The sequence below is a fragment of the Leptodactylus fuscus genome, chromosome 3 (assembly GCF_031893055.1).
Source record: "Leptodactylus fuscus isolate aLepFus1 chromosome 3, aLepFus1.hap2, whole genome shotgun sequence".
Taxonomy (NCBI): Eukaryota; Metazoa; Chordata; class Amphibia; order Anura; family Leptodactylidae; genus Leptodactylus; species Leptodactylus fuscus.
The window spans coordinates 158756312-158782544 of record NC_134267.1 but is presented as its reverse complement, the minus strand read 5'-3'; the positions used below and the strand labels follow the sequence as shown (position 1 = coordinate 158782544).

The 26233-nt window shown below is 42.7% G+C and overlaps 1 protein-coding gene across 1 annotated transcript in view; it reads left to right on the top strand.

The window, feature by feature from the left end:
* The window catches only part of KCNMB2 (potassium calcium-activated channel subfamily M regulatory beta subunit 2), a 387128-nt gene that overhangs the window by 285800 nt on the left and 75095 nt on the right, over positions 1–26233 (top strand). The window contains exon 3 of the mRNA XM_075268666.1: positions 10189–10308. Within this exon, the coding sequence (XP_075124767.1) occupies positions 10253–10308 (56 nt within the window). The 5' untranslated portion in view covers positions 10189–10252. The remainder of the gene's footprint in view (positions 1–10188; positions 10309–26233) is intronic.

The window sequence follows — 26233 nt, the reverse complement described above, 5'->3', positions numbered from 1 at the left end:
AGCACTCGGACCTCAAGTTCACTCTGCCTCCTCCCTCTCCTTCCATTTACAAAGGTATTAACCTCTATAGGTATGGCTTTACTATCTATACAATCTAGTCTGTCAGCCCCATAGCACAAGTAATTACCTGTGAACATGGGAGAGGAGGGTGTAACGGTCCAGGTCTGGTTTGGAGCCTTAAGTTGCTACTACTTGGGGGCTGACTTACTTGCAAGGCTGATACCATAGTCAGGAGGAAGCCAGTGGTCGATGCACAAGATGAGCGTCAGTGTTGGAGAAGGCAGATACTGTAGTTAGGAGCAAGCCAGTGGTCGATGCACAAGATGAGCATCTGTGTTTGCAGCAGAGCAGGAGAGAGCAGCTAGATTTCAGGCAGAGCTTAATAACCTCACAAGGCAGGAAGTGCAAGGCTGGGTTTATATAGGAAGTTCAACCAGAGAATGGGGTGGAGCAAACCAGAGAGGCTGGAACTGAAACTAGAGGCACTGGAAACTAGGCTCCAATCAGCACGGGAGCTGTCCAGGAAGGCTGAATAGACTCAAACAACTGACCCTATATCTGGTATAGTACAGGTATCGTTCACCACTGAATTATACCAACTAAATATTAGTGAACTGATAAATATCAGTTTACTAATATTTAGTTGGTATAGAAAGCTGAATAGCTCAGTTGGAAGAGCTGCAGCTTGGGACACTGAAGTCCCTAGGTTCAAATCCTGACAGAGGGAGGAGATAGAAAGGGTGGAGAGCTGGGTGCTGCCTCTAATCGCATGTGCTGGGGTTGGAACCAGCCCAAAACCTATTGATTCAACTTCTAAAGTAAGTGTTCACAGATTCCCCAGAGAACTCCAGTGACTAGCCTTAAGTTAAGACAGCTACTTCATTATTGAACTGATCATTGGAACTTCAGTTGATATCACCAAGTATGCTGCCAGTTTGTCCACCTTGAGATGTGGACTCACATTGATGCCAGTCTTTTCAAATATATTTCACTTTGACTAAAAAAGAGGAGCTCAGTCCATCGATCATTTTCTATTACATCCTTATGCACCCAATGAAATGTAAATGAAATATACATATGTAATATTGTTCTGCAGTGACCTTACAGTCATGCAAAGATGGATGGGTGCAGTTCGGTATCTTGGGAAGAACGTATTGTACAATATTTGATCCTGAAACAGCAACCTTATGAATAATAGACCAATACATATTTATAATAAAAATTAGGCATTTTTTTCTAAACTTAAAGTAGCAAATAAACCATAATATAATTGAGGCACAAAAAAACTATAAAAGCACGCAAAAATAATAATAAGTATTGGTCATATTATGCAATGTACTGAAGCATAAGAGTAAATACACTCACTGATAAAAACAAAATAACAAATCAAGAAAGTTGTTGGAATTGAATGAAATATTGTATGTGTGAATGGAATGGTGATATATGTAAATGATTACAATATTAGACCAAAAGGGGAAGTTTACTGGGGAAATATGCACAATTGAAAAATAAGTGGTTCTAGTACTCTGTTGGGTTTCCTGTACATTGGATTCAAGGTGAAATACAGTTGTGCATAGAGGCATATAGGTTTTCTATTGCATTCTGCTCTATGTTTGCCCACAGATGTTATAAGTAGGTATGTAGATTCTGACGTCTGAGTTGGTCCTACATTAGTCCAAAAATGTGAAATTGCTGATAAATCAGGCAACTGGGCAGGCCAAGAAATTGTTGTTATCTGGTGGAGACTTTCCTGGGAAACCACTGGTGCATGTGGATGAGCATTATCCTGCTGAAAATACCAGTTTTCTGCCCTGCCATGAGAGGCAACACGTGGCCACAAGATGCCCTGTACATATTGCTGAGCTATTAGTGCCCCTCGTATCACTACAAGGAATGACTGAGTGATGTATGCGATGGCTCCCTAACTTATCAGACCAGCAGTTGGGGCAGTGTGTCATTTCACAGCAAAGATTGAAGTGTTCACCATGAGACCTCCATACTCAAATCAGACTGTTATCGGATGCCAAACAGAACAAGGACTGGATGGTTTCAGTCTGTAACAATCTATCAGTTTCTCGTTAATGTCACCACTACAAAAGAAGATGATGGCAGCTAGCTGTCAATGGTAGAACAAATAATGGGCACCGTGCCTGGTAATGGTCTGGTCAGAGACAGGGTTGTGTAATGAAGGAGCCACTTGTTTCTGGAAACTGTGGGAGCTGCTCATGTGTGTTGGTCAATCAAACAATCTTATACATTGGTGTTTTTTTTTAGGTGATATGGAGTCGGTGTATACGTGCCCTCATATAACCATTGCTACCAACATCTCCTGTATGCTAGGTCAGAGCAGCCTAGACGGTGGCCAATTCATTGAAATGACCAACCTGCTTCTCTCAGTCCAATGATGTATCCTTTATCAAAGTCTCTCAATTGGGTAAAATGTCAGTTAGTGCCTCACAGAGGTATGTTTATACAGTAAATAATCTCTCACTAATAGGTACACTGCCCTAAAGAAGCCTCAGAGAGCCTTTTTATAGGGCAGTGGGAAGCATTTCTATGCCCTCTTCTGGGAAGATCCAGTGTCTAATCAGACCACTCCTGTAATTATTGACATACCTAACTGTATGCGAGTTTTTTCAGCAATCTGGCATTTCTATCTGGGTGTATTATTATATTGTTTGAGTGTATAACTGTTTCCCTTCAGTAATCCATACACATGTGGACCTAACCTTAAGAGCATAAAGCAAATATATAATATTCTACAAATTGTATGAGATGTGTAGGTGACCTTTGAAGTTAAACTTTGATGCCATTAAATTACAATTTAATACAAGATTAGGTATTTAATTGTGTGTTAAATGGCAATGGTTGGCATGGATTTCCCAGCTAATGATGCAGAAAGAATTAATAGTATCACATATGGTGCAACTTAAATAAATCGCTAAATGTGAGTAAATAAGTAATATTTTTTTAAAAAAACCACATTCAGGTTTTGTTGTTGGAATCCTGTTTCATCTAGACACATGAGAAGTGCAATCCATTAACATCTGTCAGCCTATTAGTCAGTATTTATTCCAGGAAGACATGCGGCCTATTCTATATTAGTGTTTAACCCAAAATGAATCATTGTATTATAAAATATGGTAGGATGGTGCGTTATATTTTGTATGCTATGTTTGAGTTGTACATCTGTCATACATGTCAAATCTGTCCATAGAATTTTAATATATGCTTGTGTGGTATGTGCTAGTATTCTTATTAATTAGCAGATTAAAGTCAACTATTCTTTCTTAACATAGAGTGATCCTGCAAAATTACATATATTACACAATATTTTTTTTAGAATTGGTGTTAATAGATAGAGATGAGCGAACAGTAAAATGTTCGATATTCGTTTCGAGTAGCCCTTCAATATTCGACTACTCGAATCGAATATCGAATCCTATTATACTCTATGGGGGAAAAATGCTCGTTTCAGGGGTAGGCAACATTCGATCAAATTGAACTTACCAAGTCCACGAGTGAGGATTGGGCTGGATTCTCCGAGAAGTCTTCTCCGCGCAGCGTCCCCGCGGCATCTTCCGGCTCTGAATTCACTCTGCCAGGCTTCGGGCCTGGGCAGAGCTGACTGCGCATGCCCGCGCTACAAGAAAATGGCCGCTTACAGTCAAAGTGGCCATTTTCTTGTAGCGCGGGCATGCGCAGTTGGCTCTGCCCAGGCCCGATGCCTGGCAGAGTGAATTCAGAGCTGGAAGACGCCGCGGGGACGTAGCGCAGAGAAGACTTCTAAAGATAGGAGAAGAACCAGCATTGATTGGCCGACTGTATAGCATTCGGCCAATCAATGCTGGATCTGCATCAAATTTTTCCATTCGAATAGCGAGTAGTATTCGATCGAGTACGAGTATTTCGAATACCTACTCGATCGAATACTACTCGCTCATCTCTATTAACAGACAATAAGCATACAACAATATCAGGACCATATAGCCTGGACAGCAAAATTGCCTGGTAGAAAGTGGTGAAAACCTTAGGTCTGAATAGTACTTAAGCTTAACTTTGTCTCTCTCTCGCTCTCAAAGTAATGGTCTTATTGGCTTCTTAATAATTTATAGTGTCCTTCTGATTTATCAGATAGCTTTTTGCTATAAACACCAGTTTATAAAGAACTCCATGTACTTTAGGTACTACATATTCTCTTTAAATGAACTAAATGTAAGCCTCTTAACCTAGGATCATCCTATTTTAAATACAGTATTGATCCCTTACTGCAGGGTTTTCCATAGTGGGTGTCACGACTTCTGTGGATTTCTTCCCAGTAACAGCAGATTATAGGACAGAATGTCTCCTGCCTTATGGGATTGTTTCCTTCCGCAGGATCAATAGGTGTACACAATGTTCTCATATTTAGACTTCCCACTTCCTTCATCCACAATCTCTTCCTTCACCTGCCAGAATTTGATTTAGATCATAACTAGGAAGATTTGGTCTCGGAGAGCCTTGCAAATCTGGATTACAACTAGTTAAGGACATAGAAAAGCTTCCATTAGTGGTTATTATTATTTTTAGAAAAAAGTGAGAAAATCCAGACATTACTAAGAAGTACCTAAATAAAGCAAAGTACAATAATTGACATGGTTTTGTCTTTTACATGGAGTGCACTTTATATAAATGTCGATGAATGACATAGAAGGGAAATAAGGGAGAACAATAAAATGTCTGTCAGCAATCTCTGAAGGAGTACAAGGAGTCATATGTACACTGCGCTTAGTGTTTTTGCAGTTGAGTAAACGACACTTGTTTGCACTTGCCTGTTCTCCCTTCTTGTTGCTATAGCAGCTCTGGTTAGGACAAGGGACAGAAAATATCTTAACTAATGTGTGGTAACCAGATGGAAGAGCGCAAACACAGACCCACCATGTACACAAGCCTGAGCAATTACTGGAAGTTGTATCTCATATTCAGACCGCCAAAGAAAGGTTTGCTACTTGATGTGTTCACTATTTCTAATCCTATTTCACTCTTTATATTTATTATAGAAAAGTAGTTAGAATGCAAAACATCTGACATCACGGGACTACATGACACACAGAGACCCTGCTCGCAGAGAAACCACAATGTTACCACCCATTTGGCTACTATACACTAATTTACATCAACACTAAAAGGGCTTATATCTTTGGAATGGATTGGGATAAACAAAACACTAAGATGCTTAGGATGACAGCGCCAATGATGTTTGTCACTGGAATTGTCAGATCTAGTCATAGGTCTTTGCCCTTTTTCTCACATTCTCATCCTAGCAATCAGGGCTGGCATCAGCCGGTGAGGTCAGGCAAGTACAAGGCCCCCAGGAAGAGGCGGCCATCGCTGCTCTCTGTGCTGAGGTCAGGCAAGTACAAGGCCCCCTGGAAGAAGCGGGCATCGCTGCTCTCTTTTCCTGGGGACCTTGTACTTGCCTGACCTTAGCAGAGGCGGGCATTGCTGCTCTCTGTGCTGAGGTCAGGCAAGTACAAGGACCCCAGGAAGAGGCGGCCATTGCTGCTCTCTGTGCTGAGGCCAGGCAAGTACAAGGCCCCCTGGAAGAGGCGGCCATTGCTGCTCTCTGTGCTGAGGTCAGGCAAGTACAAGGCCCCCTGGAAGAAGCGGGCATCGCTGCTCTCTTTTCCTGGGGACCTTGTACTTGCCTGGCCTTAGCAGAGGCGGGCATTGCTGCTCTCTGTGCTGAGGCCAGGCAAGTACAAGGCCCCCAGGAAGAGGCGGCCATCGCTGCTCTCTGTGCTGAGGTGAGGCAAGTACAAGGCTCCCAGGAAGAGGCGGCCATCGCTGCTCTCTGTGCTGAGGTGAGGCAAGTACAAGGCCCCCAGGAAGAGGCAGCCATCGCTGCTCTCTGTTCTTCTCATTGTAAACAAAACACCAAAATCCTCAAGGTGATAGTGCTTATCAGAAGTGATATATCATTGGGCTATTCAGACCTGGTGACAGGCAGATAATTATTCCTTAAAGAGTTAAAGATCTTTAAATTGATTTTTTGGAATCAATTTTATTTATTTATATTTGCTGTAGTCTGACATGCCAGCATTGTTTTGTCTTATCTGTTATAAATACATCACAAAAAGACCCTTATCTGAATGAAGCTTGTACTTCTGTGACTGGAGTTCATCTGTTACACAAATCTTTTTGAGTATTATATTCAGCTAGAAGTAGCATTGTACTTTATTGGCTATTAAACACTACATTCCTTTCACATACTAAGGCTACATTTACATGACTGACGTATAAAACAGCAGCAAAATAAATGTCCATTTTCACGGCCCTCTTACACCCAAGGGACACCCATTTCGACTGATCCTACACACATTTAAGTGGAAACTGGACAAAAATAAGACATGACATATATTTTGACAATCCATTAAAACAGCCCCATTAGTATTAAATTCTGCCATGTGATATCCATTAACAAAACAGACATCACGCGGCCATTATTCACTGTCGTGTGAATGTAGCTTAGGTTTGAAGACAGACACCAGCGTGTACATATAGCCTGATGGACCAGGAATCTTTGCTCCGGCCTGAAGCCAGCATACTCAGCAGCATCTGGAGTATTAGGAGTCAAAGGGGCACATGCTTTATTATTAGATGAGCTTGTGTCCCAGAACAGATGATCTTTTGTAGAATTCATGAATACCTTACAATGAGAAGAAAAGAAGACATGCAACCTGCTTCTCAGCATAGTGACCTTTAAGAAAGAGACGCAATAAAAATGTACTTTTAGTTATATAACTATTTCATAGTCATGACCTGTCGATCTAGTATGTTTGAAGTAGGACAGTCAAATGCTAGGTTCACACTAGCGTTTGGGTCTCTGTCGTTTGGGTCCACAAGGGGAATTCAAAAGACTGTCCGCTTAAAAAGCCATAACACCCATGGACCCTAGTTTTCAGTATAAGACTGGCGGAGAGAAAAGTCTCCCTTGCAGCACTTTTTTCTCCACCGATTTCAGACTGAGGGCCTCTTCACACGGCATAAGTGCGCCGCTCATTTAGACCCGTACACGCGAGCACTTTAGCTGGCTTCACGCGCACTCCCATTGAAGTGAATATTATATGTCTTGAAGCGCTCGCGTGTACGGGTCTAAATGAGCGGCGCACTTACGCTGTGTGAAGGGGCCCTGAATCTGGGACGAATTCTCTTATACACAGATATGAATCCAGCCAAAGAAGTTATTGGTACACTGCAATAGTTATTACTAATATGTCTCACACATCCTTATGCTTGAAGTGATGATCTTTTTACCAAGATTTTATGTAATATAGTATTATGACTTTCTAAGACTTTCTCATAGATAGTAAGCCCTCGCGGGCAGGGCCCTCTACTCCACTGTGCCAGCCGATCACTGTTAGTATTATATCTACCTGTATATTCTGTGTATTGTATGTAAACCCCCAAATGTAAAGCACCATGGAATTAATGGTGCTATATAAATAATAATAAGTAGGTTACATAAATCCAAACTTATATGAACCAGACATACTACATGGCTTCATTGCAATACCTTCCATTAGTTCAGAGCAAAGCCTGTAGCATATACAGTAGATGACATAAAGTAAAGATGCCCTGCAGATTACACATGTATTAAGCATCTGGAGTCATAGGCAATCCATGTTGAAGATGAATGTATGAAATGCTACATTACACAGGACAACGAGGTATCAAATTGTGTAATAAATAGTCAGATTTAGTAAATGTAGCTTTCGAAGCACCTTAATATATGTAGCCATGAATCATCAACTTTCTTAATGTTTCATTATGCACAAGGGTTCGGTATATGTTTCCATAGAAACTAAGCACATCAATGATTCTTAAGCAAGTGTGTTCATGAATTAGATGGATAGAAATCAGGATAGCCATTTGTTTAGGCCTTAAGCTGACAGCGTTAGCCATTATTGCTTCAATGCTTATTATACATTTGCGATTATCTTTCAAAGCAGCTGTCGTACCATTGTAATACTGTATCATTGCCAGGTTTTGTTGCTATATCAGTAACGTTGGCCATAGACATTAGGTGATTGTAGGCCAAACCTGCTGATTTCAATGGGATTGTACCCTTGTATGTATCTGCATATCATGCCTGCCGATAGATAAGTTATGGTTACCTTAATCTAAGTGTTTTTCCCAAGTGAATCAGCGCCTTCTTTGTTGAGAGATCGCTGTTTGACATAATGCTAATGAGCTCTTTGGAGCAACAAGGACGTTGCTGCTTGCCTCTCTGGAATAAATTGAGGCATTGATTCCCCCACAGACAGAACTCCCTTGCTTATATTGGATGTACATTATTGTGCTTCCCAAGGTACAGCCCATGCACGTAGAAGCTTGACATCATGCCAGCGTGGGAAAAATTCCTTATATTAAAAAGGGTTTTTTCCCACACCTTTCAGGGTAGTGAGTTCTGAGTCCAGTCTAGGAAAGTGAAACATCTGGTGCGACCAATCGTCTGTGGTGAGTGGCCATTTGAGTTTGGGATCTAGCCTGAGATTTTCCCTGAAAGCTAACTGACTGAACAATGATAGCCTTGGGTAGGAGGGTTGGCGCAAACCTGATGCATCACCTGCACAAAACAGGAATACTGATGTGTTTCTGCAGACCAACAACTATTGGACTACACTTTTGCTAAAGAGCTGTTACCTGTGTTCCTTGAAACCATAACTTTCCAGTGTTGGTGATTGGTGATAACTTTTAGAAGTACTGGAGTAGTTTAGAGCTAGCTGCCCTGATTCATTGGGTAGGCCATCGTAATGGCTGGTGCTGTGTCTGACCCTGACTACATTACAGACTGACCAACCATCTAATGTGTGTGGGGTTTGGCAGATAAAGATTGAGCAGATGGATTTCAACTGCTTGACCATTTTGTTCTAGGGTAGATAAGTCAGATAAGTCAGTATTTAGGTAGGGACAGGGACTGGGTCAAGTTTAGGGCTCACTGTCTGGCTTCCCCTTCTTCCATTGTTCCAGCAGTAGTGCTAGGGAATTGCACAACTAGCAATTCCCTTACAAGATATATCCAGGACGAATAACAAAGGGGCAGTACAAAACAGACTTCAGAGAAACTTAGTTATTAAAATCTATAAGTCAGGGGAGCTGTGGGGATCTCTTTAGCTCAGAATCTTTGGTAATCTACACTTGTATTGCATTTCTAATGTTTCACTAACAGACTGCTGAATCATTCCCTTCACAAGATGGAGCAATTTGGTTAATAGGTATATATTAAAAGATTGCTCTTAATGTCATTGCCCATTATAGTAAATTGGCTCCAAAGGTCAAACATCACTTTAAGTATATCTGAGATACTTGAACAAGGCAAACGTAATAAAGTGTTTCTGTTTTTAGCTATTCTTATGTGACATAAGAAAAGATATATATAAGAGTTTAAAAGCAACAAAAACAAGATGTATGCTTCACACACAGGTAACATAGCTTATTCTTTTAGCTAGTGAGCTGTCTATAAAATGGTTAAAAACCATGAAAGCAATAAAAGAGAAGGGAAACAAACCTTGGAACGTACTCTGCTTGCATCACTGGACATCAGACATCATGGAACAAGAGCACCTGGCCACGTTGCTAAGATTCTCCTGAGCAGTGTCAGGGGGAGACTTGCTGTATTTAATACAGAGGTGATATTTAACTACAGGCTTGGTAGCAGCTCAAAGTAGCATGAATCCATCATGGAATCATAAAATGATATTGGATATATTTCTGCTTGGAATAAAAAAAGAATTAGAAGAAACACGGGCGGATTAAATAAAGCACAAAACTGTAGCATCCAAAACTACAATTTATTAAAAGCCTAGAGGATTATGACTTTACGGCTACTAGGTCACTGTTGTCTTCTCATTTTCCACAGCAAAATCTACTAAAGCAGGAATAAAGGGTGCCTTATCTCACGCTGCTGGAAATGAACATGTGAAAATCAAAGCCAGAGATAGTGTTGTCAATTAAAACTGCAAAGCGAGAGGAGAAGCTGCATTAGTTTATGTATTAGTTTACACAATCTGCCAATCTATCTCTTAATTTGAGAATCCTTGGAGTGTTAACTAGTAAGATAAAAGTTGCACTGAAAAGTCTGTAGGCAATGGGCACGGATTTTCATCATGTTCTTCACATGAGTGACTCAAAATATCCTTCTCTCAGGTCACTACATCATTCTGCCAAGTCCACCACTGTCGGGAAAGGCAAAGTTGGACAACACTCTAAGATGTTTATTTGGACCAGTGGCCGGTCCTCCTCATCATACAGACCAGATGAAAGAAGGTAAGACTCATTTCTGATAAGACTTCTATCACATAATGCTATGTATGTATATGGGAATATGTATGTGTATGTTTCATTAGTAACTGATTAAAGGAGGTCATTATTGGATTGGGGTGCCTGACCACTTTGACTTCTGAGTGTCACTTGGAAAGCACTATGCCACTTTGTTTTCAGTCAGACTAGCTCATATTATCTCAGAGGTTTCATGGTTATCTAGTTGTTATAGTAATTGGTGGGGTCAGCGTTATTTATGGCTTTAGTGAGATAATATCCCAAGAGCAACATCATTGAGTAAATTGGATATAAATTTTTTTACACTCCTGATACAAATTTCCCAGTAATGATGCAATGTTGCATCTTCTTTTCTTATACTATTTCACTTTGTTTGTTTAATTTTTAATAATCCTAGAAATTTATGAATACTTTTTTCAAGTTGGTGGCAGCAGATGGGATGTATTCATAGACAGAAACACATACACAGTCAGTTCAGACACTGCGTATAGATACACACTCCCAACTAGTAACACCCAGTTGTCAGTTTGTTCATAAATTTCTAGAAGAAATAACAGGAACGGCACAAAGCACAGTTATAAGAAAGATGCTTTTCAATGAGGAATACAAATACTTACTAAGGGTGCATTCACACAATGTATTTTGGCTTGTAATCTGGCACATCTACGTCGCGGGAGCTTTTGCGGGCCGTATACGCTCCCATTGATTTCAGTGGGAGCCGGGATCGTATACGCGGCGCTATTTTGCGGCCGCAAAATCACGGCCGTAAAATAGCACCGCGTATACGAAAGCAATGGGAGCGTATACAGCCTGCAAAAGCTCCGCAGCGTAGACGTGCCAGATTACGAGCGAAAATACATTGTGTGAATGCACCCTAAGGGAGCATTCACACGGAGTAACGTCGGCCGTAATTTGTGCTTATTTTTATAGGCATAGAAATGCGAGTTTTTTTAATGCAGCGTAAACGGAGCGTTTACATGAGCAAAAAACGCAGCGTATACGCTCATAGTAAAAAAACGCCACGTAAACGCAGCGTAAACGCGACCCTCGCATTTCTACGCCAGTAAAAATAAGCACAAATTACGGCCGGCGTTACTCCGTGTGAATGCTCCCTAAAACTAAAACCCCAAGTAGTGTCTTGCAGCAAAAAAGCGCTGCAAGAAGAATCGCAGTAGCAATACATTGTGATACAATACATTTTCCCTGTAGTACTTTTCATAGAAAGTCTGCAGAAGTTTCCTCTGGGAACTTTCTGGTTCAATTAGAGTCCCACCCACTACACAATGATTGTAAAACGCTGAGGTTTTTTCTGCACTGTTTCCGCCATGAGCAAACAGTGATGTTTACGCCACATGGGGCCGCAGCCTATAACAGACATGTCAGAAAAGCTGCTCCTCTTTAAAGAAAACACAAAAACTTTCCTGAAAACTTTCTTTTGGGGTGTTATATGATATTTATCGCATTACATTATATATTAACTGTAAATGTTATTTTCATGTGCATTTTCTTCAATGATATTATATTGTACCCTTTATAATTATGCCATGCACTTGAAGTGTCTCAACTAGCATCTATCTTATATTACAAGAGGCCACTTTTTAAAGTGAATCTTGTCGGAATCTACGCTGTTGCACTTTGATCAAAATGTATCAAACATTGCACAGTTTTTTACAGTGTATTTGGTGCATAAGGCTCTCGTTTTGACACATTTTAACATTTAAAATGGTCCAAAAATGAAAGCCTTTTTGAGGGGAAAGGTGCTTGCCAATGTTTTTTTTTAAAACAAATGTGGTAGTTATATTGCAAAAAGCAATGGTTTTGTAGAAAAATTAGCCATTTTAATGACTTGTAAATGCTAAAGGTCTGCTTGTATTTGCGAGACAAATTTGTGGCTTTGAATTTGCTTTTCCAAAAAAAATAAAAAATTGAGACACACACCCATCAGCGTGCCTGACCTTCCAGCTGAAATACAGGAATATACTCTGAAATGGAATGGACTCTATGCCCCCGAGAACAACACTTGATGGGCAGAAAAGAATCTAGATTATTTTGCCGGTTATCCCTCTGTGGGAGCAGATGCCATATCAGCAACTTTTTGGCTAGGTGACAATTTACAGAATTTGAAGAAATATTTGGGCCATACCATAAACATGCCTGGCTTTCCAGATGAAAAAGTTAGGATCCACTCTGTTGTGTCTGTGGTTTGCTGCATGCAATAATCATTCACCATATACTGCTGCTCCAACTGTTGCACTAGTTGTATCCTGCTGTATGGGAGCAGTGGAGCACATGCCACATCAACATTGGTGGATTAGCAATTTACAGAATTTCAAGGGAAATTTGGGGCACCCATGAGTTTTCCTGTCATTCTAAAATATTATGCTTTTTTTTTTGTTTGGATTCAGCTGCATAGAATAATATAGCCTAGTGCACCACCTGAAGAGAAGCCTAATACATAGGTTAAATAGGAAAGTCCCTTGGCAATAGAAAGTGCTTTGAAGTGCGCTGTTTCCAATAATTAGTTCCCAAATCATATGTCAGCACACTGTATATTATAAAGAGCAGTTTAGTGCTCTGCAATGTTGGCCATGGCTAAGTCCCTTTAAAGAGTAAGCATCAGGTTACAAACTAGAACTAAATTTCATCCATATAGTCATATTTGTCCCAGGCATTCAATTATATCTATTTAAAAAAAAAAAATAACGAAACATCCATCATCAGCTTTAAACCATACCGGCATTAAGCCTGCAAAGTCTGCTTTTTTTCCTAGAATACGCTGAAATATTCGACAATCAAGAAATTTTGACTATTGTATAATTTAGTAGTATAAACATGCAATTAATTCCTTTCACTCACATCTAAATGTTCATACCTGCAGTGCTCCCCTCAGAAATATCAGCCAACAATGCAGGTTGTAACTATCAGATTCAGTTTCATTGTGTGAGTCTGATTGTTAAATGTTGGGTAACGTCACATAACCCACACTGCACTTGAGAGTAGTAGGATTCCTTTATGTCAGCTCTTTAAGTGTACTTCCAATTATAAAACATTAGAGATGAGCGAACACCGTTCGCTCGAATAGGTATTCGATCGAATATCAGGCTGTTTGAGGTATTCGTTTACAATCGAATACCACGCAGCATACGCAGTAAAAATTCGTACTCCCTCCCACCTTCCCTGGCGCATTTTTTGCACCAATAACTGTGCAGGGGAGGTGGGAAAGGAACTACGACAACGGAGGCAGTGAAAAAATTGAAAAAACCCATTGGCTGCTGAAAACATGTGAAATCCCATTTATAAGAATAGCCAGCGCCATCTTTGTGTCATTTCGCGGCTTGTAGACGTAGGGACAGATGTGCTCCTGAGGGCTAGAGAGGATTAGCTTCTAGTAGGCAGGGAAAAACTGAAGAAAAACAACAGCTCTTTTCAGAGCAATACTGCAGGGAGAGGAGTCGAGCTTTCCACGGGGTGTCCCCCCGAAACAGGAATACAGAGCAATTCAGTCCAGTTCTATACGCTCAACCCAGCTTTGCAGACGGTGTCCCCCCAAACACCTAACAGGGATAGAGAGCAATTCAGTCCAGTTCTATACCCTCAACCCAGCTTTGAGACGGTCTCCCCCAAACACCTAACAGGGATACAGAGCAATTAAGTCCAGTTCTATACCCTCAACCCAGCTTTCCATGGGGTGTCCCCCCAAACACCTAACACTTCTATACCCTCAACCCAGCTTTGCAGGCAGTGTCCCCCCAAACACCTAACAGGGATACAGAGCAATTCAGTCCAGTTCTATACCCTCAACCCAGCTTTGCAGACGGTGTCCCCCAAACACCTAACAGGGATATAGAGCAATTCAGTCCAGTTCTATACCCTCAACCCAGCTTTGCAGACGGTCTCCCCCCAAACACCTAACAGGGATACAGAGCAATTCAGTCCAGTTCTATACCCTCAACCCAGCTTTGCAGGCGGTGTCCCCCCAAACACCTAAACAGGGATACAGAGCAATTAGTTCCAGATCTATACCCTCAACCCAGCTTTGCAGGCAGTATCCCCCCAAACACCTAACAGGGATACAGAGCAATTCAGTCCAGTTCTATACCCTCAACCCAGCTTTGCAGGCAGTGTCCCCCCAAACACCTAACAGGGATACAGAGCAATTCAGTCCAGTTCTACAGTATACCCTCAACCCAGCTTTCCACGGGGTGTCCCCCAAAACACCTAACAGGGATACAGAGCAATTAGGTCCGGCTATGTACACTCAATCCAGATATCCCCGGTGTGTACCCCCAAAACCTAAGTAGGATACACATAAATACAGTCAGGCTATGTACGCTCAATCCAGATATCCACGGTGTGTACCCCCAACACCTAAGTGGGATACACAGAAATACAGTCACGCTATGTACGCTCAATCCAGATATCCCCTTTGTGTACCCCCAAAACCTAAGTGGGATACACAGAAATAGTCAGGCTATGTACGCTCAATCCAGATATCCATGGTGTGTACCCCCAAAACCTAAGTGGGATACACAGAAATACAGTCAGGCTATGTATGCTCAATCCAGATTTCCACGGTGTGTACCCCCAATACCTAAGTGGGATACATAGAAATACAGTCAAGCTATGTACGCCCAATCCAGTTTTTCACGGTGTGTAACCACAAATCCTTTCTGGGATACACAGAAATACAGTCAGGCTATGTACGCTCAATCCAGATATCCACGGTGTGTACCCCCAAAACCTAAGTGGGATACACAGAAATTCAGTCAGGCTATGTACACTCAATCCAGTTTTTCACGGTGTGTAACCACAAATCCTTTCTGGGATACACAGAAATTCAGTCAGGCTATGTACGCTAGGATTGGGTCCCGCAGGGTCCACTCTCAGCGCACAGCGCCACCTGCGGGTCAATCTAACCCTCGCCCACACACTCATGTAGTGAGATGTCTGGAGTGTAAGTCCAGATTTCGGCCTACTGAGCATGCTCAGACCTATTGGAGTCGCTCACAGGCTAAGTGCCACTTCTTGCCTATTGAGCATGAGCAGTGAGGTCATGGCCACCGCCCTGTTGGGCGGGGAATTTCCTTTAAAAAGTGTGAGCCAACGCCCACCCAGTGCTCACACTTTGAATCAAATTACTGAAGGTTGTGCATGACAGTAGTACAGGGAAAGGCTCCAGTTCCCAAGCAGGTGTTCAGACTAGGCCTCTGGTTGGGGATTCCTCTGCCTCTATCTGCTCTATAGTTTAGAACCAGAAAGTCCTGAACTGGTAGCTCCACACTATGGTTCGGTGCAGTGGACTCTGTACCAGCCGGTGGACTGGCAGCAGGCCTGGTCTCTTAGTTAGCCTCTTTTCTGTATAAACTTCCTGTGTTCCTCCTAGCTGTTGCAGGAGCTGCTGTGGTTGCTGACCTGGGGTGAGTTAACCCTTTGCAGCCTTGTTTGCTGTTTCAGCTGTACTGAGCACCTGTCCAGTGAAGTTAACTGGCAGGGCTTTTCTGTAGCCTGTTTACACTAAGTATTGCGTCACTTGTCTGCCAGTGCAGTGGGGCAGTATTCAGACAATCAGCCACCCATCATTGGGCTTGTGGACCTTGCTGCAGTGCCTTGCAGACTAGGTTCTGTCATTTAAAAATATTATTTGTAATAAAATAAACAGAACCGTAACAGTGGTATACACAGCAATTCAGTCAGTCTAGATACGCAACATCCAGCTTTGCACATGCTGTACCCCCCAAAGCTAAAAGGGAGACAGCTGTTCAGTCAGGCCATGTATTGTCAAACCTGTTTTTAATGCTGTACCCCCCAAAGCTAAGTGGGAGACAGCCATTCATTCAGGCCATGTATGGTCAAACCTGTTTTAAGTGCTGTACCCCCCCCCCCCCCCAAAGCTATGTGGTATACACAGTAATTCAATCAGGCTATATCAGCTCAATCCAATTTTTATGGGTCTACCCCCCCAAAAGCTAAGTGTGATACACAGCAATTCAGTCATGCTATATCAGCTCAAACCAATTTTTAAGGGTCTACCCCCCAAAAGCTAAGTGTGATACACAGCAATTCAGTCACGCTGTATAAGCTCAATCCAATTTTTTTGTTCAATCCAGTATTGTTTGCTCTCCATGATGTGAACTATGCCTTTATCTCTTGAAAAGCAACCCAACATGAAGTCAGCCATGTGTGCCAGTGTGTTACTTGGCATGACTTCGCTGCCCCCAACTGTAAGGGTCACTCTCCATTTCCTCCATTTTCCACTCCCCTTCACACCATCCATGCTGAAGCAATGGGATGCACCTCAAGCCTCGTGTGGGACAGTAACATGAAATGCCACTTGATCCCTCTCGTCTTCCTCGCCAGCCAACGGTGCGAAGATGACAGGAGTGTGCTCTGAATGTTTTCAGCCTAGCAGAGGCTACTTTTCACTTACGAAAATGGCCGCACTTTGACCAGTATATCAGGCACAATGGTGTAGGTTTCAAAGAACCTTTACACCAACAAGTTGAAAACGTGGGCCATGTGTGGACTGTGTTTGAGTCTGGCAAGCTCCACATCTGATACCAGGCCATTATCACATATGCAAACATGCCTGGGCCCAGTTGCAGAGGGGAAAACCATATTGCCATATCATTCAGGAAGGCATCCCTCACCTCGGAGGCAGTGTGCTGTCTGTCCCCCAAGCTGATGTGCTTCAGCACGGCCTGCTGACATCTCCCCGCGCCAGTGTTACAGCATTTCCAGCTCGTAGCTGGGGTCGAGGTTGCAAGCGCAGGAGTAGGCTTTCAGAGAACCCTTGCCATGAATTTTGGGCTGGGAGAGGAGATAGGCCACCTCAGTTTGCACCCGGGCCCAGACTACTCCACTACATTCACCCTGCCTGTCATTAAAGAGAAGCAGCATCCCTGACCGCAGGCGCTTGTCAATGCGCCGGTGGTCAAGTGGACCTTGCAGCAAAGCGCGGAACTCTGGGCCTGACTGATGTTATGAGACACGTACCAGCGCAAGGCAGGGACAGCACACCAAGAGAAGTAACGGCTAGGCCCAGCATAGCAAGCTACCACAGCATCCATCTGGTGACGGAAGGCCTGAGTATCCAGAAGTATAAACGCCAACATCTCCAGGGCCAGCAGTTTTTAGATGAGGCTGTTGAAGGCTTGGGCATGTGGGTGGCTTGCGCTGTACTTCTGCCTGCAATGAAACGCCTGGGAGATGAGGAGTGGCTGGGAAGATGATGGTGCAGGCAAAAAGGGCAGATGGGGGTGAACTCCCCAAAGTGTCAGAGACAGATGTGTAGATGTCCAGGCTGGTGGTCTGGACTGCAGCACCAGTACTGTAAACAGTGGAAGAGGCAGTGTCGGCAACGCCAGGCAACGATTGTCCTGCGTTTGCTCTCTCCCACTGAGCCTAGGGCTTGCCTTCCAAATGACAGTGCACACAAGAGGTGGTAAGGTTGCTCTTTTCAGAGCCCCTACTCACTTTAGACTTGCAAAGTGTGCAAACCGCACTAAAGTTGTCATGTAACTGACATGTAAATGATGGGTCTATCCATTGGCTGTTCATTTTGATGAAAGTCAGCCGGTCAGCACTGTCAGCTGACAGTCGACTGTGCTTATCCGTAATGATGCCACCGTCTGCGCTGAAGACACTTTCCGATACCACGTTGGCATCAGGGCAGGAATGGACCTCCAAGGCGTATAGCGCAAGTTCCAGCCACAAATCCAACTTGGAGACCCAATAAGTGTAGGGCGCAGAGGGATCGGAGAGGACAGGGCTGGGGTCAGCCAGTACTTCCGCAACATGCACCTATACTTGTCCCTCCTGGTGATACTAGGCCCCTCAGTGGCGATAGTTTGGTCAGGGGGTGCCACTAGCCTCCTGTGTGACAATGAGATCATCTGCCACTTCATCATCATCCTCTTCCTCCATCAATCTACGCTGTGAAGCGACAGGAGTGTGCACTGGCTATCCTGCTGGGATGGTTCTGCTCCTATGCCCGGCTCCTCAGTGTACAATGCATTATCCCTGATGGCGAGGAGGGATTCTTGCATCACACACAGGAGCGGGATTGTTACACTCACGAGTGCGTCATCACAGCTGACCCTCTTGGTGGACTCCTCAAAGACACGAAGAGATCTCGCATAAGTCTGCCAACATGGGCGAGTTTTGCGCGATTGGCTAGTACACAGAAAATCTTTGGCCTTGCTGCCTCTGGACATGCCTCTGCCTCTACCCACCCTTTTTGCTGCTGTGCTTGCATCCACATCTACACTGCTTTCGCCCCTAGACATCAACCCTGTCCATGCCTCTAGCCACCTTTTTTCCTGCTTAGCTTGCCTCCACATCTACACTGCTTTCGCCCCTAGACATCACCCCTGTCCATGTCGGGTCGGTGGCCTCGTTGTCCACCAACTCCTCTTCTAATTGCTCACTCTGCCCTTACTGCAAACTGCACATAACCATAGCTTGCCCTTATGGCAATTGTGTCTCGTCATCATCACTGAGGCCCAGAAATGCCGGTTGCGGGTACACAACCACAAAATTGGTAGGAAATGGCGGATGCTCCAGTATTTGGGTATCAGGACACACAAAGTCATCTAGTAGCTCCTGCGATTTGGGAATTGGTTCAACAGAGGGAGAGACATTAAAAGAACCCGAAAAGAGATCCTGGGAGGGGGCAAGGGTGGGATGACTCTGTTGGGAAGATTGGGCATTTTGGGAGGAAGGAGGGGCAGACTCTTGGGTATGAACACGACTGCAGGTAGTGGCTGACTGTCTCGTGGAAAAGCAGCTGGAAGCATTATCCGCTAGCCATTGTAACACCTATTCTTGGTGCTTAGGCCTGGTGTGCGTTGTACTCTGCACCCTGCTTAACGCAGCTGTCATATCAGGAATTCTGATAACCACATGCTAATGTTTGATGAACCTTTGGGTTTTGGAGATGGAACTCTATCAAAGGTGTCTGCTTCTCACACACCCTGCTCAACATATGGTATCTAGGGTTTCAGCATGTGGTGACCTCGCACAACAGCCGGTGGTTCAGGCAGATGTAGGTGTTGCTGGAGTGTATTGAGGCTAGCAGCAGCTACTGTAGACTTGCCAAAGTGGGCGCACAAGCGCCACACTTTAACCAGTAGCTTGTGTCAATTGGGGTACGTTTTTAAAAACCGTAGCACCAATAAGTTGAAAACGTGAGCCAGGCATGGACCGTGTTGGAGGCTGGCAAACTCGAGAGCTGCTACCAGGTTCGGTCCATTATCACACATGACAAAAATGCCTGGCCCCAGGTGCAGCGGGGAAAAACACATTGACATATCACCAGGATTGCATCCCTCACTTCGGAGGCAGTGTGCTGTCTGTCCCCCAAGCTGATGAGCTTCAGCACGGCCTGCTGACGTCTCCCCACGCCAGTGTTACAGCATTTCCGGCTCATAGCCGGGGATCGATTTAACGGTGGAGGAGGAGGAGGGTGGTGTTTCAGCACTCTTGCCAGGAATATTGGGGAGGAGACAAGGCAGGCCGCCACAGTTTGCAACCCAGTCCTAGCCTCAACTACATTCAGCCAGTGTGCCGTGATTGAGACGTAGAGTCCCTGGCCGCATGCACTTGTCCACGCGTTGGTGGTCAAGGGGAACTTTGTGCAACTTAGCGCAGAACTTAGGGCCCGCCTGATGCTATAGGACATGTGCTGGTGCAAGGCTCAACTCACCCTAAGGGCCAAAAACACTGCTGGTGAATTTTGTTCAGTTCCAAAGGACTCTGTGTTTAGATTTGGCTCAGTTGCAGTTCCAAAACATGCTTTGGAAGGCAAGGTTTCCTTTAGTGGCTCCATCTCAGCAGGATGATGATGATGATGATGGTGATGATGATGATGATGATGAAGCTTGGTTAAATCTGGTGTTGGAAGGGAAAGTGGTTTCTGATCTACATCTAAAGTACTGAAGCATATTGTTTGGACTATTAACACCTGATCAGAACCCTGTAGAGGTAATGTAGAGTCCGATATTAGAGGGCCATTACCGGTAGTAGTAGTTGCAGCCAATTCTCCACCTTTGCAGTCCTCTAAATAAAAGTTACCCCCAGGACTTGATGCCAAATGTTATCTTGATGATAAATGTTATCCATTTCCCAATCCAAATCAAGGTCAATGTCTGGGTCCTCAGTCCAATCCACTGCATCAATCCCACACAATGAGAGTGATGGTTCTGGAACCACTGTTTTAGAGGCTAACAATTTTAAAGGGGCTAACACTCTGCTGCTGCAAGGCTCAACTCACCCAAAGGGCAAAAAACTCTGCTGGTGCAAGGCACTAAGTTAAAGGGCCTAAAACTCTGCTGGTAAGAGGCTGAAGTCACCTAAAGGGCCTCAATCTCTGTTGGTAGTTCAGGTTAAGGGCCTCTACCTTAATTTGGAAGGGCTCATGTTAAGGGCTAGAAAAGTGAATTTTGGAAGGTCTTACCACATCTAACACACACACACATCCACATCCACAATGACAGTTCAGGGTGGGTACGGTTGGATTTCCCATTGCCTATTCCATCTGTGGTTGTCATGGGCAACGTGATTTAAAGGGGTGCTTGGTAATGTTTCTTTAGCTTACAATTTAGCAAACAGATAATTATCCATAGTCATGCAGGCACACAGTCTGGCAAAATCTATTTGGCAAAATTGAATTAGCAGTGACACCAAGTGAGCAAGACTTTTTAGGTAGGCCACATCCATTCCAAAACACATATGGTCATTGTCACATCTCCATCTGCTTATCCTCCTTCAGGCATTCTGCACCTAGTCATCCGACTGGTCTACAAGTTTAACTGCCACCTGGCCAAGTTACTGGCAGTGCAGTCGCTGCTGTTCCACTTAGTGGAACTCACTGTGTTTTGAGCAACAGAGGCCACAGTCTAGAAACACAGCAAGTCTGGGTGCTTTCTAGTACTGAAATCACCTTACTGATGCAAGGAAGGCAGTTTCAACACCAGGCAGGACCCATCCACCTACTCCATTTCCTAAATACTATACCATTTCTCACCCCCAAGTTCACCAGGGCAAGCCGTTTATTCCACTCCCACTCCCTCGTTTCATGGTGGTGAGGTGAAACGCACATTGAGTGGCACTTTTGCACTTGCTGGATTGGCTGTATATGATTACTGCATGTAACAAACCAAAGGTACAATGATCAATTTTGGATCACTAGTACTACGGCCTAATCCATAATATTATGCCCTGCCATACATGTTGTCACAGCTACCACTGCTGCCACCACTACGCTAGACATGCCCTGCAACCTGGTCCATCATATTATGCCCTGTGGCACTGCCACACGTGTTGCCACAGCTGCCACCACTCTGGAAGACATCTCCCGTGGCCTTGTTCAACATATTCGCAGTGCTAAATTGCCATACTTGTTGTGACAGCTGCCTAGTGTCTAGCTCAACTGCCACCAGTCAGCCAGACATGTCCTATGGCTTGGTCCATAATATTATGCCCTGCCATACATGTTGCCACTGCTACCATCACTCACCCAGACATTTCCTGTGGCCTGGTCCATCAGATTCCACTATACCACTGTTGGTGCTACAATGTTGTTTTAAATAAAAAAAAACTATTTTGATTTCACATCTGCTCACATCAAGGGATAATTTTTAGTGGCTTCATTTTTTTGTAAGCTTTTCAACTTGGATCACAGTCACAAATTTGTCTTCCAAATAAAAACTAGCCTGTAGCACTTACAAGATATCAAAACCAGATAATTTTTCTTTCTTTTTAAATGTTAAAATGCGTCAGGGCAATGCATGATAAAAGTCAGAGCTTGTATCCACTATTTACCATTCGTTTTTACATAGACTTACATGTCACATATAACTTTGGCCGTTTTTGCCTTAGAGAGGTAGAAATTTCATAGATAGGTCCCTAGGAGCCATGACAGTGTTATACACTATGTTAAACGCCAATTTAAAGGTGTGGTTAACCCCGAACTTGTTCTACCCGAAATAAATCTTGGTCTCAATCTGAACCCAAAACTAAATGAATCTTGATAGTTACCCAACCCTACTATTTATTTATTTATTTATTTATTTATTTATTTATTTATTTAAAAAGATGTTTTATAATTGAAGATACAGTGTGGTATAAAATTTATTTTCTGAAATTCAGGAAAATTATAGTATTTCTTCTAAGACTGAAATGTAGTCAAATTTTTTGGTCTATGCGGTTTCCTAAGAATACAGAATTTGTACTGTTTGAAAGCTATAATGCACAATACCTGTCACAGATAAGGCCAATATAATAGAGCAAAATATCCAATATCAGTTTCTAATCTGGAAGCAATGTGGCTAACACAGCTATGAGTGCTTTATACTTACCACTAAAGTGGGAGTTATACTGCTGAAACTGGAGATGAAGTAGTTTGACGTCCACTGTTAGGCTAAGTTTACACGGAGTTTTTTGGTCCGGAACCTGAGGTGGAGGCCGCCTCAGGTTCCAGTCCAAAAGATGGATAGCGGTGACTAAAAGCCGGTGCACTGCACCGGCATTCAGCCACGCACTCCGCTCCGGATTAGGCCCAATGAATGGGCCTAGTCCGGAGGAGGGTGTTTCTTCAGGCCAAATCACGAGGTGAAAATGCCTGAAGAATGAGCACCTCGCTTCTTTTTCCGGAACCTGGAGCAAGCCAGCTCCCGGAAAAAACTCCTGAGCAGCTCCCATTGATTTCAATGGGAGCTGTCTCTTTGGTCAGGATTTTGAGGCAAATACGGCCTCAAAATCCTGACCAAAAAACTCTGTGTGAACTTAGCCTTACAGAGGTACTGTGGCTGATAGTATTATGAGGTAATAATAATTCATAGAGTTGTGTGGGAACAATGTAGGCATAAATTATTAGATTAAAATGCTTAAAGGGGTTTCTCACGTGAATATAACCATACTTAAATTTATACATACCAAATATTGCTCTGATAAAAAAAAAAAAAAAAAATATCCCCCTGTTTTCAACCCATTCTGTCATAGATCCTTACGTCCTCACTACACAAGCACACGTGATTCTGAATGTGAACATACAGGGGACTCCGCTTCCACATTCACTTCCACTCTTACCTATCACACTGTGATACCAAGAGGTGAAACAACCCTATTTCTGTACACATGCCTCCACCTGCCACGTTATGGTAGTTGAGGCACCAATATACCCAAAGCTCACACACAGTGAACTTGCGGTGCTCCGAGGTGGATAATTAGCATATCAATAAAAGCAGGCTAAGTCAAAAACAGTTGAGAGGATTAACAAACAAAAAGTATGTCTGGAATAGCCTTTCTATAGGCTATGCAAATATATGCTTAGTTAAAAATGAGTTTTGCCAATGATAGAATCCCTTTAACAGGAAAATATTTAATAAAAAAAAACATACAAGCAAACAATATGAAATAAAAAGGGAATAAATTAAAACAGACATTTTTAAAACCTAACTAGGAAATCAGGAAGAATTATTGGACAGATCTACAGGCTGATCTGTGTCACCAAAACATTCGACCCCTGGGCATTATGACATCGCCCTTTATGTAGGGCCCTCAACCACAGCCCCCTTTATGAAATCTTTCACCTGTGACTGAGGCCAGCCAATGACATGAATTAAATCCAAATAGATATTACATATTTTGGAAATATACCATCATTTTGGTTGGATTCTACATATAGGCATGCCAAATGCTTTTACATGTACAAACATGAACATTGAATCATATTCCGTTCTCCAGACACTTAAAATTGGTGTGCTTTTAATGCTCAATGTCCAGATTTTTACCTCATTAACTGGTTAGGGTACCGAAGCCACCTTTTGGAGCACAGATGGTTACAGAACATGACTTATGACATAAATGTTTTTGATGATATGCTCCTTTGCTTAATATAGATTCCCCTGGTATTTGGCTAAGGGATGCAGTCCTGCTGTCTGGTTTATAAGCCACATACAAAAACTTGCTAATTAGTGGCTGTCTGCACGGAATTCACATTCTGCTTAATTGATCACCTGAATCCTGTGGAAGGGAATTGAAATTACCATACAAATTAGACCCACACCAATACATGGCCACTACAAGGAACAAAAACTATATCCAGATGAAAATTCATAACTAGACATATAACTCATAAGACAGTATGCTATATACATAGTTCATCTCTGTAGACAGTAAACAAATAATAAATAATGCTTTCTAAAAATGAATGAACAAGTGAAAATAGCTCAGCGCCATCCACTGGAGTTACACACAAATGTCAGCTATTGCTTCTGAGCGGGTGACATGAACATGACGAAATAGTACATCATTTTGCGGGAAGGTGACGTACTATTACGTCATTTTTTGTTAAGGAGGTTAACTAAAATACTTTTCAAACTCTGTTCCCATTTCACACCTAGTGGTTTAGGCTACAGGCTTCTTCTGGCTTGCGGTTTTCTCTGGAGCCTTGCTCTCTCCTGGACTGTGAAGCTTAAGAGCCCGTGCACACGGAGTAAACACGTGCTCATTTTTGCATAATACACGTGTAAAGAATACACGTGTAAAAAATCAGACTCCCATTGACTTCAATGACATTTTTTACACGTGTATAAAAGGTGCAAAAAACGCATCAAAAAATGTGCTTTTTTGGCACGTTTTTTACACGTGTAAAAATTTCATTGAAGTCAATGGGAGTCTGATTTTTACATGTGTACTCTTTACACGTTTATTATGCAAAAATAAGTGTGCGTCTGCTCCATGTGCATGGACCCTTAGGCTAAGGCCCCATGGGATGTCCCACAGCCAAAATGTGCTGCAGGAAAAAGCATGGTGGCAATGCATTGTGGTTCTTCCTGCAGTTCTTTAAACAGAAAGTTTGCAGAGTTTTCCTTTCTAGACTTTCTGTTACAAATATATCTACGGGGAAACCGCCGGCATTTCTGTAGATATAATTGACATGTTGCGATTTCCAAAACCACGCCAGTTTTGGAAATCACGGTGTGTCCGCACCATGGTTTTTACCACAAAGTGGGAATGGTATTCACTAGAATTCCATCTACTTTGCACTTACTGTAAAACGCTGCAATTTTTCCCATGGTGTTTCCATTCCGTGGGATCCCGACCTAAAATGGGATTTAGCCTACAAAGAAGACCAAATCTCGGGCATGGTGCTAGTGACGTCACTACCTGGAGTATTCCTTTATGTTAACTTTATTAATGCATGATATATACTACAAAATACATAGTGACACAGAAACAGTATATTTGAAACATGGAGCCAATTAACTCTTTATTGCCTATTAGCTGGTGGTTATTTCCTGGCTTTTAATCATATGCCCTACACAGCTGAGTGAATTGCTTGCAGTTTCATTTTTGCGGGTTAAGAGAAGAATAATATTGTAATGAACACTGAGAAGGAACAAAGAAACAATTTCTTTCCTTGTATTAAGCTGTGTTTGTAGATTACATTTCTGGCACCATAATTATCTGTTCTACAAATCAATACTGCAATAAACATATCGCTGGCTGTAATATTTTCCCACGACTGTAATCCTAGAACTTATTTCAGTTATATAAATACATATCAAGAAAATACATTAACTTTAAAGGCAGAAAAAAGCTAATACATAAGTATAATCAGCAAGTGCTACACAATGATCTGCAACAGTATATAGACGAAGTAATTTACTGTACCCACTCTTATTTATGCTGTCTACAGTTTACATGAAACTCAAAGCTACATATCAAAAAGAACCTCAAACCTACAGAGGATATAAAAATGCTCTGTTCCACTTTTAATACAATTTCATAGTCATCTGTGGAGGGGGGAGCAGAAAAAGAGAAGGAGTATGAAAATTGTTTTCATGATGTATCCCATACACAGCACACACAAAGGATGAAAAAGAAGAATCTACCCCTTATCTCTCATTAA